General features: G+C 42.9%; 1 protein-coding gene across 1 annotated transcript in view; it reads right to left on the bottom strand.

Moving 5' to 3' along the window:
• Positions 1-1,855: 1,855 nt before the first annotated feature.
• CELSR1 (cadherin EGF LAG seven-pass G-type receptor 1) overlaps positions 1,856-16,027 on the bottom strand; it is a 173,964-nt gene continuing 159,792 nt past the window's right edge. Inside the window, exons 26-35 of the mRNA XM_054084092.1 lie at positions 14,452-14,564; positions 13,101-13,180; positions 11,677-11,803; positions 9,624-9,749; positions 9,180-9,316; positions 8,567-8,670; positions 7,572-7,739; positions 6,443-6,685; positions 5,892-6,156; positions 1,856-4,067 (exon numbers count right to left, since the gene is read on the bottom strand). Coding sequence (XP_053940067.1) covers positions 4,043-4,067; positions 5,892-6,156; positions 6,443-6,685; positions 7,572-7,739; positions 8,567-8,670; positions 9,180-9,316; positions 9,624-9,749; positions 11,677-11,803; positions 13,101-13,180; positions 14,452-14,564 — 1,388 coding nt within the window. The 3' untranslated portion in view covers positions 1,856-4,042. The remainder of the gene's footprint in view (positions 4,068-5,891; positions 6,157-6,442; positions 6,686-7,571; positions 7,740-8,566; positions 8,671-9,179; positions 9,317-9,623; positions 9,750-11,676; positions 11,804-13,100; positions 13,181-14,451; positions 14,565-16,027) is intronic.

Below are 16,027 nucleotides of genomic sequence, written 5' to 3'. Positions count from 1 at the left end.
GAGCAGCAGCACCTGGGAAGCTGAAGCTTTGAGTTCCTTTTTCATTTCACAAGTGGATTGGATTTAAAATTATGGCTTTGCAAAGGTCAGGATGGGCTCTTGAAGCCTTAGGCCATGCTGGGACACAAGGCAGCTGTCAGAGAGGCAGAGCAGCTCTCAGCTTAAGCCCAGTCCTCTCCATATGGAGGTGCTTGAACTGTACAGTGTCTCCTGACCAGTGCAGAGACTGGGGTCTTGCAGTAGCCTCAGCTGTCTTCATGTAGCACCAGTTTAGAGAGACATTGGTCTGGGCTTCTTTTTAAATACAGAAAATACGCTCAGAGTAAATAATATTTGAGTTTGAAGGAGTGGATATCCTATTAACAGTGGGTTTTGAGCAGGGGGATGGCAGCAGCAGATGTCTGGCCAAGACAGAAGAGGAGACACCCGCCCAGTACTGAGCCCCAGGGGGGATCCTGAGGGCACTTACAAATACTTTTAAGTATTTAGAAGACAATAATGACTTAACACGGTCTCTTTGCAACATACACATCAGATTAATCTGATTTTCTTCTTTAATACGGTGCCTGGAATGGTGGGTAGAGGAGCAGCAGCAGATGGGGCATCTTCAATAAATGGTTTGATATCGTTCCCTCGTGGTATTGTGATAGGCAAAACATAGTCAGTGCAGGCTGATGTTAATCAATATGAGGTAGGTGCCAAATTTGCTTGGCAAGAAGGATAGTTTTGTAAGAGCCCTTTTGGGCTTAGTTACATTTGGTATTTTCATTCATGGTTAAAATGACAAAATAATAGAAGGCACTAGAAATTTATGTGGGTCCGAAACACAACAGGACACGCTGCTGGAAATAAAAAACAGACTACGGGAAACAAGCAAAACATCTCCTGCTGAGACATCCTGAGCGGCACCATGCTGGGGGCTGTGGACTGTTCTGGGGCTGCCTTACTGTGTAACATGTGGCTGATAATCCTCTTTTCCTAAAAATCTGCTGTTGGCCATTACTGGAGACAGGATCATGGGCTGGTCTGTCTTGTAAACTATGCAGCCCATGTGCTTATTTATGCTTTACTACAGTGAAGTAGTACTTGAGAACAACCACAAAAAATGAACTTGTATTGCAGTATCATAATATAGTTTGGGTTGGAAGGGACCTCAGAGATCATCCAGTTCCAAACCCTCTGCCATGGGCAGGGACAATACTTGTACAACTTCTACAATAAAATTAGAATAGTCTCCCTTTGTGCTAACAGCTTGGGTTTGTTTAACGGCAAGTTTTGGCAGAGCTGTTTGCAAACAGAAAAACCTGTCTTTGATTTTGCCCCTAAATCATGACAGTAACCAGGATCTCTTTTTCTGATCTTGCACCCTCCCCGTTTAATGTTATGGCCTAATGTTTAAACACATTTATGGACAAGCTCGTGAGATGACACTGGGAAATACTTTCATTTCCAGAAAGCTGGCATGTGCAGGTCACTGCTGTGCCTCATGAGGCACATGAGTGAAGACCTGCACAACAGCCTGAAAAGTAAGCAAGACCACAGCTTGGCCTCAGCTGGCTTGAGAAAACCAAGACTGTAGCCAAGAAAGTCCAAATATGTTCTGCTCATTGCAGGCTTTCATGGGCTGGGCTGGCTGCCTCACCCCCTCTAGTGTGTGTGTGCAGGCACCCATATGTCCTCGCTCCTGCTACTTTGTAGATCCTGGGAAATGCCATTTGGGGCCTCAGCATCTATACTGCATTTAAACCAAACACATATCCATCTATCCTGCACTTAAAATGAACCAAAATAAACAAAAAAACCAAATTACCAATACAAGTTCAAAAAAATTTCTTAATTTATTGTAAATTCTCCTTTCATCTGTGCTGCAATTCCAGTGTTCTGCACATTAATAAATATACATTTGTTAAAAAAAAACAACCTCCAGTGTCTAATCTGCCATAAAGCTTTTAAAAAGTCATAAAAATAGGTTTTAATTTTTTTTTTGTCATTAATACAACTGACCCTCATTTACTGCAGCAATTCTGATCAAAATAAAACTACCTACATCTCACTGGGACAAAATATACATACACAGATGTAAAAACAACTAGCATGGGTTATACACAATGCCTGAGCACACAGCCAAGTGCCAGACCCTTAAAACATTCAGAACTTTTTTCAGTCAGAACATGTCACACAGTATGTTGCACAATTTTTAAAGGAACAGCATCCCTTTCCCTTTCCAAAGGCCTCCTCAATAAATTTGAAAATGCATAGGAATATAATGAAACCATGATTACAGTATATATTATTTCAATTTTTTTTTCCTCAACTGCTGCATTTTATTTAGCCTGATTTTCTGTATTTTTTTTCCCTTTCATGCACACAGTTACAGGAAGAAAAGCCAATACTTTCCCCAAATGGATGCTATGGTGAGTGAGGAGCTCCTGAAAGCCTTGGCAGCAAAGAACAGGTCACAACTTCACCACTGCTGCCCTTTGAGTCGCATATTCCCACTGTCGAGAGCTGCCAGCAGAGCTTTGCTCCACGCTGTTGGACGCAAACTTTTTCACATCTTTTTTTTTTTTTTTCCTTTTCTTGTAAACACTGTAGGAAGGTGAAGATGACTGACATGCCATGCTTAGCTTTCCTATACTTGTGAAAACAGCATATTTGTGGGAAAAAATGAAACCTTAAGCCTTCCATGTGCTTTTTGAAACACCAAGGCGGCCAGGGCTTTGTCAAAGTGCTGGGCGATGAACCTGGACATCCTTAAAGAATCATCTATCTCCTTTGATTAGCGACACACTTAACTACAGTGGGAAAGAAACTAACAGTAAAATAAAATACTGTGCCTACGGCAGAACTTGCCCCACAGGAGGACGACCCTCTTCATGGGACACACAGAGCACTGTTTTTTCGCAGACCCAGGCCAAAGTCAAAACCTGCCATACAATGACACCACTTGTTTTCATGTCTTGGTAAAGGAAATAAGTGATTTGACTTCTTCCAGACAAGGACTGTGTTGAAATCTTAAAAGAAGATATGACTTATTTTTAGTCCTGAAGTTCAGCTGCTGAACATTTCAGTGCACTTGAGAGAAGAGGCCAAAACACCAAGAAATGAAAACACAGAACATATTTTGTGGGTTTTAGAAGAGGTTCCAAAAAAACCCATACCATGTCCTTAAAGTATTCCAAAATTTGTCTACAAAACATATAAATTAAAGTCGTGGATTTTGATGTAGTCTTTACTGTATTACTTTGAAAACAGCATGGCATTTTAAGGTGGCTTCCACGCAAACCTCAGTTACTTTATCAAATGCCAAATTCAAGTAATGTTGTGCAATGTTCATATAAAAAATATCAAAACCTCTTTTAATTGATTTCCTATTATCAAATTAAGAAGATCAGTATAAATGTAAAATATACAAAGTAACTTTTTCTTTAGCAACACCATACAAAATATATAAAAGTATCTACACTTTTTATATATATATAAAGGATTTCTTTTCTTAAGACAACATGTCCATAAAAGGGTGGATAGAGATGCTGGCATAGAAACAAAAGGACACTTGTTGGGATACTCCTCCCAAGAGCCCCGCAAGCCGAAGGGTTCACACTGTAGCCGGACAAAACCCCATGATGGACGCCTCCTGGTGCTTGTCTTAAGACTGATGGATGGACTTACTGTAGGTCCACTGAGATAATAATGTGTTTTTCCTTGGTTCTCCCCAGTAATAAGCAATCCCTGCCGCACTGTCCACACTGCAAGCAGGTATCCAGCCCTCACAGTGCATCCCTGTGGCCATTTCCATGCATTTTGGCACAGGTTCATGCCGCATGGAGCATACCACACAGCAGCCTTATCGCAGGCACATCGGATACTGTGTCTCCACCACGAGTGGTCAGGAGTCTGCCATAACATGAAACCATGTGGGAATCAATGCCCACCTCTTCCTCGCTGTGCAGCCACTCCGATGAAGTCTGAGGCAGGCAGGCGGTAACCCCGCGGCAAGGAGTCCAGAACCACGCAGCAGTGATCACAGTTTCCTGATGGTTCAAATTGAAGTTTCATTACTGCCTCTGTCAGTGAGAAGAAGTAACCATGTAGGCTTAGGGTTAAACAGGCAGAGGCAAACCACTCCACCCCAAACCACCTAATCCTTTTTAGTAAGGGCTCATGCTCCCTGAAGTTACCATGCCTTGCCAAGCCAGTGCTTGCAAGGGGGATGCTACCCTGGAGGAGAAGGTCAGCTGGAAGCAACAGTTCTGAGCAGCATGGAACAGATGCACTGTTTAGAGGAAGCACTACGGAGGGTTTGTATTGGGCTAGTGCTTAGATGAAGACGTGAGGTTCACGCACCAATCTTACAAAGTATTAGAAACCTGGTATTTCAGACAGATTAATGCATTCTGCTGTCAAACAGCAGAGTCTTACAGTACATAAAGGGTGTGGACATAAAACAGTTGCTTAGTATAAACTGGTTAGTTATTTTCCAGCGATCGATGTCTCATGTGGTAGCATCAAGCAGTTATTACTTGTTAAAGACATCTCTTTACTGGCTAACCAGGACATATTTCAACAGCCAGTTCCCAGCAGTCCAAAGATGTATTATAGTGAGCTGGGAATGGTCTGTGCACCCAGACAACAAGGGTGTCTAAAGAATGGTGGGACAATGTCAGAGTTAAAGCTGGCTGAGAAATTTTCTCTTGATTTGTAAAAAGAATGAGAGTATTATTTGTGTTACTACAAGAAAGATTATATGCATAAAATGTTTGTGCAGACTTTATGTATGGCTGTTGTCCTCATTTTAAATGAGAGAATTATGATGAGTAGCGAGGTTTTTGAGAATACCCTTTGGCTGAAAGCTTGCTCAGCCTTCTGTTAATGTTCGATCTAGTTTACACTGGTAAATGCACACATCAATCATTGTGCAGTGGGTGGGAATTGCTCATCTGGTAATTTAGAGTCACTAGTTTTATATGGCACTTTCTTTGCAGACTTTGGATCTCCTGCCCCAGCAATGGTTTCCCTCCACCCAGTTGGACACCCACTCCTTGCTCCCCTCAGCCTTGTGCCTTTCTTCCCTAAGACAATGGGCTTCCTCAGGAATCATCTCCACTGGGGTCTTGCCCTAAGCCACCCTCTTCCACGCTGGCTGCCGGACACCCACAACAGCTATTTTTGGTCTTACTGGATGCTTGCCCTGCACTTATCCTCTTCTTTGAGTGCCTGGTACTGACGACATTATAATTAACTGTACCCGGTTAGTGGTAAGTCTAATGGCCCCAAACACACTCCCTGCTGCAAAAGGGGAGGACAGGTAGAAGAATTAAAACCAACTGTTCCCATGGTCCAAGGGGGGTGAAGGCAAGGGGCTGAGGGCAGAGAAGCAGGAATGAGGTCTGAGCAGAGCACCCCTGACGGCACACACGGCTCCTGAGGCCATGGGTGGGCATTGCTGAGCCACCCTTGTTGTGGTGACGGGCTGGGGAAGGCGATGACCTTGGCAGGTCACCAGGCAGTGAGGGAATAGATAATTCGTGTAAATGTGGGAGCCTGGTTCACTGTGACCAAAGTTCACCATGCCAAGTTCACTGTAGCAAGTCCCACAGCAAGGAGATGGGGCACAGCTAGATTGTTCCAGTCCCCCGCGTGCCAGTAGCACAGCAGCTCGCCAATTCAGAGCACACTACAGTGACTAGCGACAGGTGACTGTCCCAGCACCTTGCTCGTGATACCTGGCTTTGGCCTTCTCACCAGTGAAACACTGTGGCTTGTGGACATAGTATGGACAACCACCCAGTACAGTGAATTCCTTGCTCAGTGGGAGTTTGGTGATGGAAAGTAAAAAGAGAGGCCAGAGCCACAAGAGGTTTGCCAGGGCATCCTGGTGTGGCACTTACTCTGAGTCTGAAGTGTCAGCATGTCCTGTTCCCACATGGAGGTTCATAGCCATGCCGTTGAGCTGGTCTCGAGACTGCTCCCTCCGAGCATTTTTTACTGTCACACCCGAGTCCGAGGGAGAACGGACCCCATCATTTGTCCCCAAGGAAGTAGCCCTGGATGAGATTGTGGTCTGATTGTAATCCGATAGCTTTTCTCGCAGTCGATTCTTCATATTCTTATCCACCAGTGGGGGAGGGTAGGTGACTTTATTTTTCAAGATGCCTGTTACAGAAAAGAGGGAATAATGAGAAATTTGAAATGTATGAGTAATTTCATCTATCATGCTGAACACATACAACAAGTGTCATTTCATATTTCTTAATCAGACTTCTAGTTTGTCACTTTATTTCAAATCCAAAATATTAGATTTCAGCAACTACCTACTACTGGTTACATAGATTGAAGTAATTTGGCAAGTCCTCTTCCTTGACAGAGATACCATATCAACTAATTAATGCTCATTAATCCCATCTCCCAGCCCAGCTGTGAGGCTGGGTTGCCATGCTACCTTTCCTCTGCTCCGGCTGCTGGTTATTCTGGTGGGAGAGAGGTCTGTTCTCCTTCTGCTGCCCTTCATTCTCCTTGTCCTGGGGTGCTTCATTGCTGTGGTTCACCTGGTTTTCTCTGTGAAGTTCTACGTTGACCTTGGTCTCGACTTTGAGTTTTTGATTGCCGCTGGGGTCCTCGCTGTCGCTGGCTGTTATGCACTCTGTGGGCCAATAGGGTTTCACGTGATTGGGAAGGGTATCAACTGCAATTGAAAAAAACACTAGCTCGAAACCCACTTTTTATAGGTTTTCTCAGTCTCTGCCCAGCTAGTCCTGTTCCTTGTGGCTGGCGAGGAGCAGTGTGTCAAATCAGAGTAATGCTTCAGATGATCCTTGCTGGACTGCACTACCCTTGGGGTGCAAAAACACCCACAAAACATACCTGGTAGGATAGCAGGGTGTCCAAACCCTTCCCAGAGCAAGGTTAGGGCTGTAGGCTCCATTACTGCAAAGTAAGTCAAACCTGCTCTCTCAGCTCTCTAGGGCCGGAACCCCAGCAGCTCCCTGGGGATGCCGGCTTCTGAAGGGTGAGGGTACCTGAGGCACCTCGTGCTGTGTCTGTACAGAGCACCAGCACACAGCCTGGACATTTGTCACTCTAAACTGTCTTATCTTTAGAACAAGATGAACTGTGACTAGAAACGCCTGCACTCTGCCAGAGTATTGCTATCAATGGCCAGCAATCTCCCACTCTTCAGGTTCATGACTTCCCCGACCTCACTAAATCTGTATGTCTGCATTGTGTGGGGAGAGGCAGTTACTTCTTTCCCCTGCCTTGAAATAACCAGCTCCTTACTGATGATCATGGGAGTCTTCTTTTTCCTTCATATGGCACCTTCCTGGCTGTGCAGCACCTACCTGCAAACCTACTGATTGGTGCTTGAGGACCATAAGTCACAGATTTATGCAAGCATTCTTTTACTTGCCGTCACTCCCGTGAACAAGCCCTTGGGTGGAAGAAAAAGCAAAGGACAGCAGTAGGAACGCTGTCTCAATTGTATTGCTAGCCTGGCAAAATTGTCCCATCCACACTAAAGCTATTTTAAAGAAGGGAATAAGCCCATTGCTGTCCCATCACACTGGGAGTACCTTTGGGTGTGCTGTGGAGTGGGCCATGTTCATTGTTTTTGGAAGTGGACGTGTTCCACTTTTTCTCCGGCTCAAGACCATCTTCCTCGCTGTCTGATGAATGGGAAGAGGCATAAGAGCTGCTGTGTTCATCAAGCGACAGTTCACTGTCGGAGTCTGAATCATGCTCTACAAATGCAGAAAGGGAAAACACAGCAATGAGAGTGCAGACAGGAGTGGAACAAATCTATCTGACAAATGCACAAGCAGAAAGGAAATGCAGGTGTCTGGTTCAGCTTGTGCCAGGGATGAGCTCTTGCATCTATCTGTAAGTGTACACCGGATTCATTCACAAGGACTGTGGCATCCATCTAAGTAATTCTGGGAAGTACAGCTGCTTGGCTTCATGGCGGGGAGGAACTTTTACGTGCATAAGAGGTGCAGAACAGAATGGGGGCACTTTTCACCCTATTCATTATGCAGAGCAGTAATTCTACAGGACTTCAACCAGCACATCACACAGGCAAACTAAGGTACCTAGAAATATCAAGAATCTGCAAATGCACTCTTAGAAAATGCTACAAGGCAACAAGATTTAACATAAAGACCCCAAATGGAAGAAATTCATGCAGGAGACACTTTCCATATTCTTGTACAAAACACATAGCAGTAAAAGAGGATATTGCCTCAGGGTCTCAAACGTTAAAAGATCTCCAATTAAAAATCAAGACCAACAGCCCATAATTTGTGAGAAAGAAAAGGGACGCCAGAAAATTTCAATAGCAGTGACAGCTGTCATATTCAAACTGAACCATCATAAGAAGTAGATACATGATATTTCCATTCCAAGATCCCCTAGTAAAGCAACCATCGCATAGCTCCTTATGCCAAGAGCACAATGACAGTCAGACACACCGAGTTAGGCTAACTATTCTTCCCACTACAGAAGCCTTTGAAAAAGTGCTGAGAAGGAAAAGGTGAACAAATGGGTCAAAGCATTTAGGAATAACTCTTACCATTAGATTTTGATGGATTCCTATGAAAAATGGAGGAATCTGCTTCAGTCTGACCAGCCCTGGCTTGACTTGAGGATCCACTGAGCTTATGAGCAGCTTCATCCCTTAGAGAATATAAACGAGGTACAATTTTCTTGGTCACTTTACTGTTCTTAACAACAAGGCAGACATATAGATGAGATTCTTCCAGCCAAATGCAGACAGCTGCAATTGATGCTAGCCAGCCTGTGCTTGATTGTCAATGTGGTCACTTTACAGCAAGATATTGGTTATCCTAATGTTGCTGTCTGCCTTTGGCGAAACGAATCACACTCTGAAAAAGCCTGAAGTTAACAAGCTACATCGCACTCCTTGGGACATGACTGAATTCTACCAGGTAAGCAGCACAGCCCACATAGTGAAGGTAATAGTTATGTTAACCATTGCATTGTTAGAACTCCCCATTGAAGATGCACGCAAAAGAAAATGCACAGCAGAAAATGACAGTCACATAAACCAGAACTGTTAAGACATGAAACAAGCAGCATTTGAACCAAAACATTTCTGTTTTCCACAGGAGCAATGAAAAGGGAAGGGCAAGCACCTGAAAGCCATGCACCTGCCACCTGATTACCTGAGAATATAAGCAAGGTAGCTATTGTGGCTCTTGGCTGACCTGACGGTGCTTTCCAGGGACACGGTTGATTCCCCAATAGTTGTACGATACATATTGGGCTCTTCTATATATGTGTTGTTACAGTTCAGAGATCGCTGATGGGAAAAATAAAGACACAATACAATAGTAAGTGATGCTACCAAACCCCCATGTTATCCATAAGTGCATTAAAAGCCTTGAAGGAAAACCAAGTGGTTTTAATGGCAAGGAAAAAGAATACTTCCTTTCAAAAGTTTTAACTAAAACAGTAATCAAAACTTTTGACAGAGGCCATCAGTAATCTTTGCACAAGTCACTGAAATCAATCAGACAATTCACATAACTACAGGCAAGCCACCTATAAGTGTATTTAGGTAACTTCTACCAGTAATTGGATGTTTTTTCTCAGTGTTTTTTCCTTACAGTTAATAATGTAGCTCTTGTTGCGTTGGAATCATCTGGAAGAGGTTTCTTTCCAGTTAAAGCGTTCTTCAAGTGCTTTCTGACTTCTTTGTTAAATACGCAGTGGAAGAAGAAAATAAACAGCCCCTGGATCATTTTAGAGAGAGGAAGAAAAAGATCTGGATGATTCATTATTATCAAACTGCAAATAAAATCAGATACTAGAGAACAGCCTTCTTGAAACAGTTCCTGAATTCTATTTTGTAGTTCATGTTTTGAATAGCAATAACTATTTTCTGTCTTTGACTGAAATGGCACTGATTGATCTCCTAGGACTTATTCATAATAGGCTTCCATGTTAAAATGTGCATAACGAGCCTGGAAAAATACAGACAATGATGTGTTCTTCCATGATTTATAAGATACCTAACAGGGACCTCAGCGTCCCATTGGAAGACACTGAAGGGAGTTTCAGGGTTGTACTTGCATTAAGATTTTAGAGCTTTTACACTGATAATGAGAAAAAATCAATAGCAGCAGATTTAAAATACCACAGCTTTCAATGAAAACCTCTGGAAATGGAAAACTGCTGTGGCAGGTGTCCTTTATGTTGTTGCTTAGAGAACTTTAGAAAGCCTTGGGAGATGGGGAATGATACTGAGGGCACAGAGGTCCCAACTTTTGTCCTACATGTTCCTCAGTTCAGCAATAACTACAGGTGGGAAAATCACTGAAATCCTCAGGGCTAGGCAGTACTTGGCTGTCAGGAACACCCATTAACAGCTTTCACTGGGGGCAGCGGGCACACGTGTGTGCTTTCAGATATATTTGCTCTGAGGGAATTCATGCAGCTGCCAAATTGTAATCAATTTTGGTTGGAGATACAGTATATAGAAGCCAATCACTCATAAAGTTGCAGCTGTACCAACATCACAAGTTGCCTGAATTTCATGATTTCAGCCAAGGCAATTGACTTAGAGAAACTTTAAACACCAAGCTCACTTTCTAAATATTAAATCAAATGCGATCTTAGCTGGCATTACTACTTTGGGATTATTCTTTAATAAAAGTCACAAAAATATCTCTTTAAAAATACAAGTTCAAAGAAGGCAATGACGCGAAACGTCACATACCACTGTGCCTCTCTGGGCAAGTATGGAGAATTCCAGCTGCTGATTTTCCCTCCCTCTCATCAGGTTTACATTAATATAATTTAATTTTAGGCTTGTGGAATCTTGGTTTTATAGCCTGAGTAGGTGTATTTATTTCAGAGCACACCAGCTGCAGTGGCAAAATAACCTTGCTCCAGGCTGGCCTATGTGGTGCGTTTCCAGGGCACGGACAGTCATCTCCAAGAGGAGACCCATCAAATGACTTTCACACTGTGGTTGCAATTTGTGGCTGTTTTGCTGCAGCTGACAAGAATGGCCTGCTAGCAGCAGCTGGTTTAATACTGCAGGCACTTGCCATGACAGTTACTGCTATCCTTGGTCACATTCAAGTTGTGAACCAAATGAAGCTTTGAGACTACATACATGCCAGGTCTCCTACAAGTAACTAGTTCTGCATCTTTAATTAACAAGTGTGCACACTAGGACAGGCAACCCAGTAAATCCCTAATACAATGAACAGTAATTGGAAATCATTATTTGGCTCATTTCTTTAAATAGTAACTTAATTTGCAAAAGCCTTGAACTTGAAGCCATCCACTCTGGGTGAAACAAAGGTCTCTTTTCTGCCATAGCATCAGAACAACTGTTAACAAAGAGCAAACAGAACACAGTAACAAACATTTTTGTCTCCAAAAAGACAGAGGTATAATTGCTTTCTGCTATTTGTTTGTTACAGGTTATAATAGTAGAACATATCTTTAGAATGACTAGAAGTGAGAGATGCAATTACTCAAAGTTATGGTTTTGGTGAAAAGAACCTTCACTTTGAGAAAAGAGAGCAAAAGCTGCATTTAACATCTCTGTTCTTCCTCAGTCAGGTCACGTTTAGCAGGTGTTTGGAGGTCTGGGTGCAACAGTATGCTCATCAAGGTCTCTCTCAGATAAGATGCCATCTAACTTACCTGCAGGCAGCTGAAAATGGCAAAAAGATAGTGAAACGTCATGACATCACTGTTCACGGCCATCAGCCCCAACAGCCACGTGGCACTGATGAGCAACAAGAGCAGGAACGCTGTTCGCAGGACAGAGCTGTAAAGCAAACAAATATGTGCATTTGCAGCACGACAGGATACAAGAGAATAGCCTGACTTCTCTGCATGGGCAGTGCCACGTGCTGAGATGATTCGCCAACTGGAAAGACCTTTGGGAGAATTAAGGCAGTGTTCACCAGCTCCTAGTTCCCAACTCTCTCACTGCACTACTCAGTGACTTAACATATTTAGGTAAAAAAAAAGATGATTTCTTTTGATTTTCAAGGTTTTCTTCACACAAACCAGGCGGTCCGCCCAGGCCATGCTGTTCAGCCCCTTGTTGATTCTGAGGAAGAGATCTGGGCAGTAAATGGCCACGTCTGTCTCATTTCTGTTTGTTGAGTTCACTTTCACATTCCTTCTCAGCATTACAGCCCAAGGTTTTGGAAGGAGTGCACTCAGAGGAATATCTGTTTGCTTAAATACATTATTTCCACAGATACTTTCAAAAGATGGTCACAACTCTAGTGGTAAAAGTTTTGCATTATAAGTAAAACAGCTGCCATTAAGTAGCAATTATACTCCATTCGTTAAGGGAAATTTAAAAAAAGAAGTTTAAAAAATTACCCAGCAGCCAGGGCTGAATACATAGCTAGAAGAAGCCTTTTGAAATCTCATACAGCTACCTTTCTGCACAAAAAAAAAAAAAAGAAAAAAAAAGGGTGTGTGTGTGCTGTCTTGCCACTAGCTAATCACGTTTCAGTTCACAGGTAAATTCTGAGCTTTGGGCAAAACACACATTAATGGGAACAGGCTCCACAGCAGCTCGGGAAGGTGGCAGGTTGCAGCTTGCAAGGCTTTCTGCTTGTCCCACAGGGAGCTGGATGGGGGGAACCTGGCCTTCACCACGAGATCCTCAAAAGGTCTCTGCCATGATATGGCTGTTCACCCAGGCATTCATGAGGGGAGACCTTTCTAAGCCACGAGTGAACACAGGGAGACCCAGAACTGTGTCTACCAGGCCATGCCACAGTGGAGGTGAAGTAAAGTACAGTAGGGAGTATAATGAAAGATCTGGAAGGACTGTAACGATACTATCTGGAGACCAGATCTTTCCCTCCTTTTTCCTTTCTGCACTTGATACTGGTGCAGAGCCCCATGGTGGAGGTACAGAGTCTCCAAGGGAACCCCAAAAGCAGGTGCTGGTGAAGCAGCTCCACTCCCCTCTACCAGCACTGAACATCCCCTGCAAATATCTTATTGATTTCCCACCATGACACCTGCTGTTAGGCAATCTTTTCCCTTTATTATTCCTGGCCAGAACTTTCTCTACAGGTTTTTGAACTCAAACTTACACGACTCCAGTTTTTTCAAATGAACGTTGCCTTTGTCTGCACGATGCTTTCATTGCCAGTATAAAGATGACAGTGTTTACCTGAAAAGGAAATCAAAATAACACCATAGATTCCTTCTATAAAATTGCTAGGGTTCAGTTTTCAATGACAATGCAATTTTTATCCTAAAATGGTTTGTGGTGCCAAGAATATTTTTCCTTCACTTTACATGTCCCTAAGTTCCAAGATTCTTCTTGTTTCAAGCTAACATAGTTAAGAAAATTCTGGGACTTGATCTGGAAGAAACCCCATAAGACAGCCCTAAGCAAAGCAGCGTAAGGGAAACACAAACGCTCAAGAATGACTGTTGATGTCTAGATGAAAATCCATTTAGCCCAGCATCTTAGGCCAAAGCAGAACACAGTAATGGAGCAAGGGTACAGCAATAATTCCTCCTCCAGCCTCCACAGATTTCCAGAGCTGGGATGTACTAGGTGGGGTTGTGAGTTTGTACTTAATCATTCGTTGTGAATATCAATGTTGGGAATTTGTCCAGTTGCTTTCTGAAACCATGCAGAGCTTTACCACCACCATTCTCATGTTTCTGTGAGTTTCTAAATTAACTCCCTGTAGAGTGACAATGTAGCTCGTCCTGTTTGTTCTGTATCCACCACTTCCTACTACTAATTGTGCTGGAGACACTGGATGGTTGGCTCCACAGTCATATTCTCCAGACCACCATGCTATTACAAATCTTCTCCCTAACACTTGCTCTGCAGCATTCTCTTTTCTAGGCTGAAGGCTCCTAGTCCACTTAATAGCTCCTCCAGCAGGGGCTGTCCCGTGTATTTGATGACTTGTGACCCCAGTCATACACCACTTCCAGGTCTATTTCATAGTTTTTGAGATGAGAAAACCAGACTTGGGATTTAAGATACAGTCACACCATGGGTACGAGTCTTCTGGTGCTCTGTTACTGAAGGATGCTTTAAGGGAGAGGTTTAACACCAGCCAATTCTTTTACATTCCTGAAACTGGAATTATTTAATATTCCTTTAGGACTTCTGGATTAAGAGACTTGTTATAGCTCATTTGTTTTAAGCCCATTATCTCTTCAAACACATAACAAAGCAAATGGGAAAAAATAAATAGTTTTTTGGATATAGAGCCATTGCTCCACAAGCAACCTTCACACTGCCAATCAGCCCTGATTTCCGTGACTTAACTATTAAAGTTAAAGAAGCTTGAGTACCTCAGCCTTAAATGTAATGAATACAGTTGCTTCACACTATGACTACTGGTTGACAACATACAACGGAAAAGGCAGCAGTAAGGAAGAGGCTGCGCAGGATGCCAACTCTACCATACTTACGACTACAACAATTATGATGGGGCCAGCGAAACTCCAGATAAGGGTGTCATGAACAGACAACCAGCAGAAATCAGGGTTCCCATAGCCTTGTGGATCCAGACCAACAGCAAGCCCTGGGTCACAAAATTAAAGTACATCAGAAAGATACTGCTGAGATCTCCTGTATATATAGAAACATTTTCTCATCACTGTTTGACACAAAAAAAATGATAATGGCAACATCTGTTCAACAGGACAGCCTAGGAAGTAAAAATAAAGGCAAATATTGAAATAAAACTTCTGTAAATCAAAACCTTAATGCTGGTCACTCCATATAAAATGATAGTAGGATTTTTTTGCCTACCAGAACCAAGCTCAGCTGCATAAAAATGACAATAAATGCAAGACTCAAATTAATTCTGCTTCAGCACAGTGTGATGAAGCCTTGAGGATGAGTGACAGGCTGAGGAATTTCAATAAGCCTATGCAGCAGAATGACATGAATCATAACTGAAGAGATGTCTATATTACAAAAAAAGTGCATTCTTAACTGTCGTGAGCTTGCTGTCATTAAAATAACACCAGAGACAAAGGAACCTGGGAACTCATGGGAGTTAACCACTTGAGCTCAGGTGGGATTCATTTTCAGCTGCCATCCCAGGTACCTCACCTTGCTTTCAGCTCTGTTTGAAATGGAGTTTGCTAATGCCTCCAAGGCAACTCAGTTAAGAACACACCTTTTATTGTTTTATTTTTCAAAGCCTGGACAATTCCAGGGGAGTCTCTGAGCCCAACCTCCACATGCTGATTTACAGTGCTGTCTTATTTAGTGACCTACACCTTGCCCATATGGCAAAGACTGGGATTGCTGCCATTGACCTGCAAAATACTTTCTTCTTCAAGAAGCAGAAATTGATCCTTACGAGGCCTGTGGTCAATGACATATGGTAAATGGCTGCAGCATGTTATCTGAACATCAGAGACATCTATTGCGTTGAGCGTTATGTCCTGACTCAAGCAGGTGGCCAAGGTTGATGGCCGTGCCCTTCTCTGCAAAGAGAATTTATGTGCATTAATAAACACCATTTTTTTTTTTAACTGAAGGACATGTTCTTCGAAGAAAAGACACTGAAAAAGGGAGAGGTAGCTGCGTTTCACTCTCACTGCCTAAAGCTGGCCCACAGCCAATATTCACATCTGGTGCAAGCCTATGGTCTATGAAAATTAAACTGGCTATTTGGCAAAGCAGTGGATATTGGATCTGTTTTCTCTGAAGTGTGGAATGAGATAGGATTGGTCTCCCTTTCTGCTCCCATTAGCCCTTCCATCGCCCCCTTCAGCAGTTGCCATCCAGAAAGAATTAGCCATAAATGATTTAAGGACCATAAAGTATTTTATACAGATGTAATTCTATGGATACAGCCTGTTTCCCAGGACTTGATTTCCCCATTAGCGTGACTTAAACTATGTTCTGACCAAACATCTGGCTCTAAAGTAATTGGCAGACAGTAACATTTTTTCACTCTCAAAATCTTACCCTAAAGTTCTCCATTAAACAAGTGGGGCAAATTGCAGTTTTCAGGTACACAGCTCAAAT

The sequence above is a fragment of the Cuculus canorus genome, chromosome 1 (assembly GCF_017976375.1).
Source record: "Cuculus canorus isolate bCucCan1 chromosome 1, bCucCan1.pri, whole genome shotgun sequence".
Lineage (NCBI taxonomy): Eukaryota > Metazoa > Chordata > Aves > Cuculiformes > Cuculidae > Cuculus > Cuculus canorus.
This window is presented reverse-complemented; position numbering and strand designations above follow the sequence as displayed.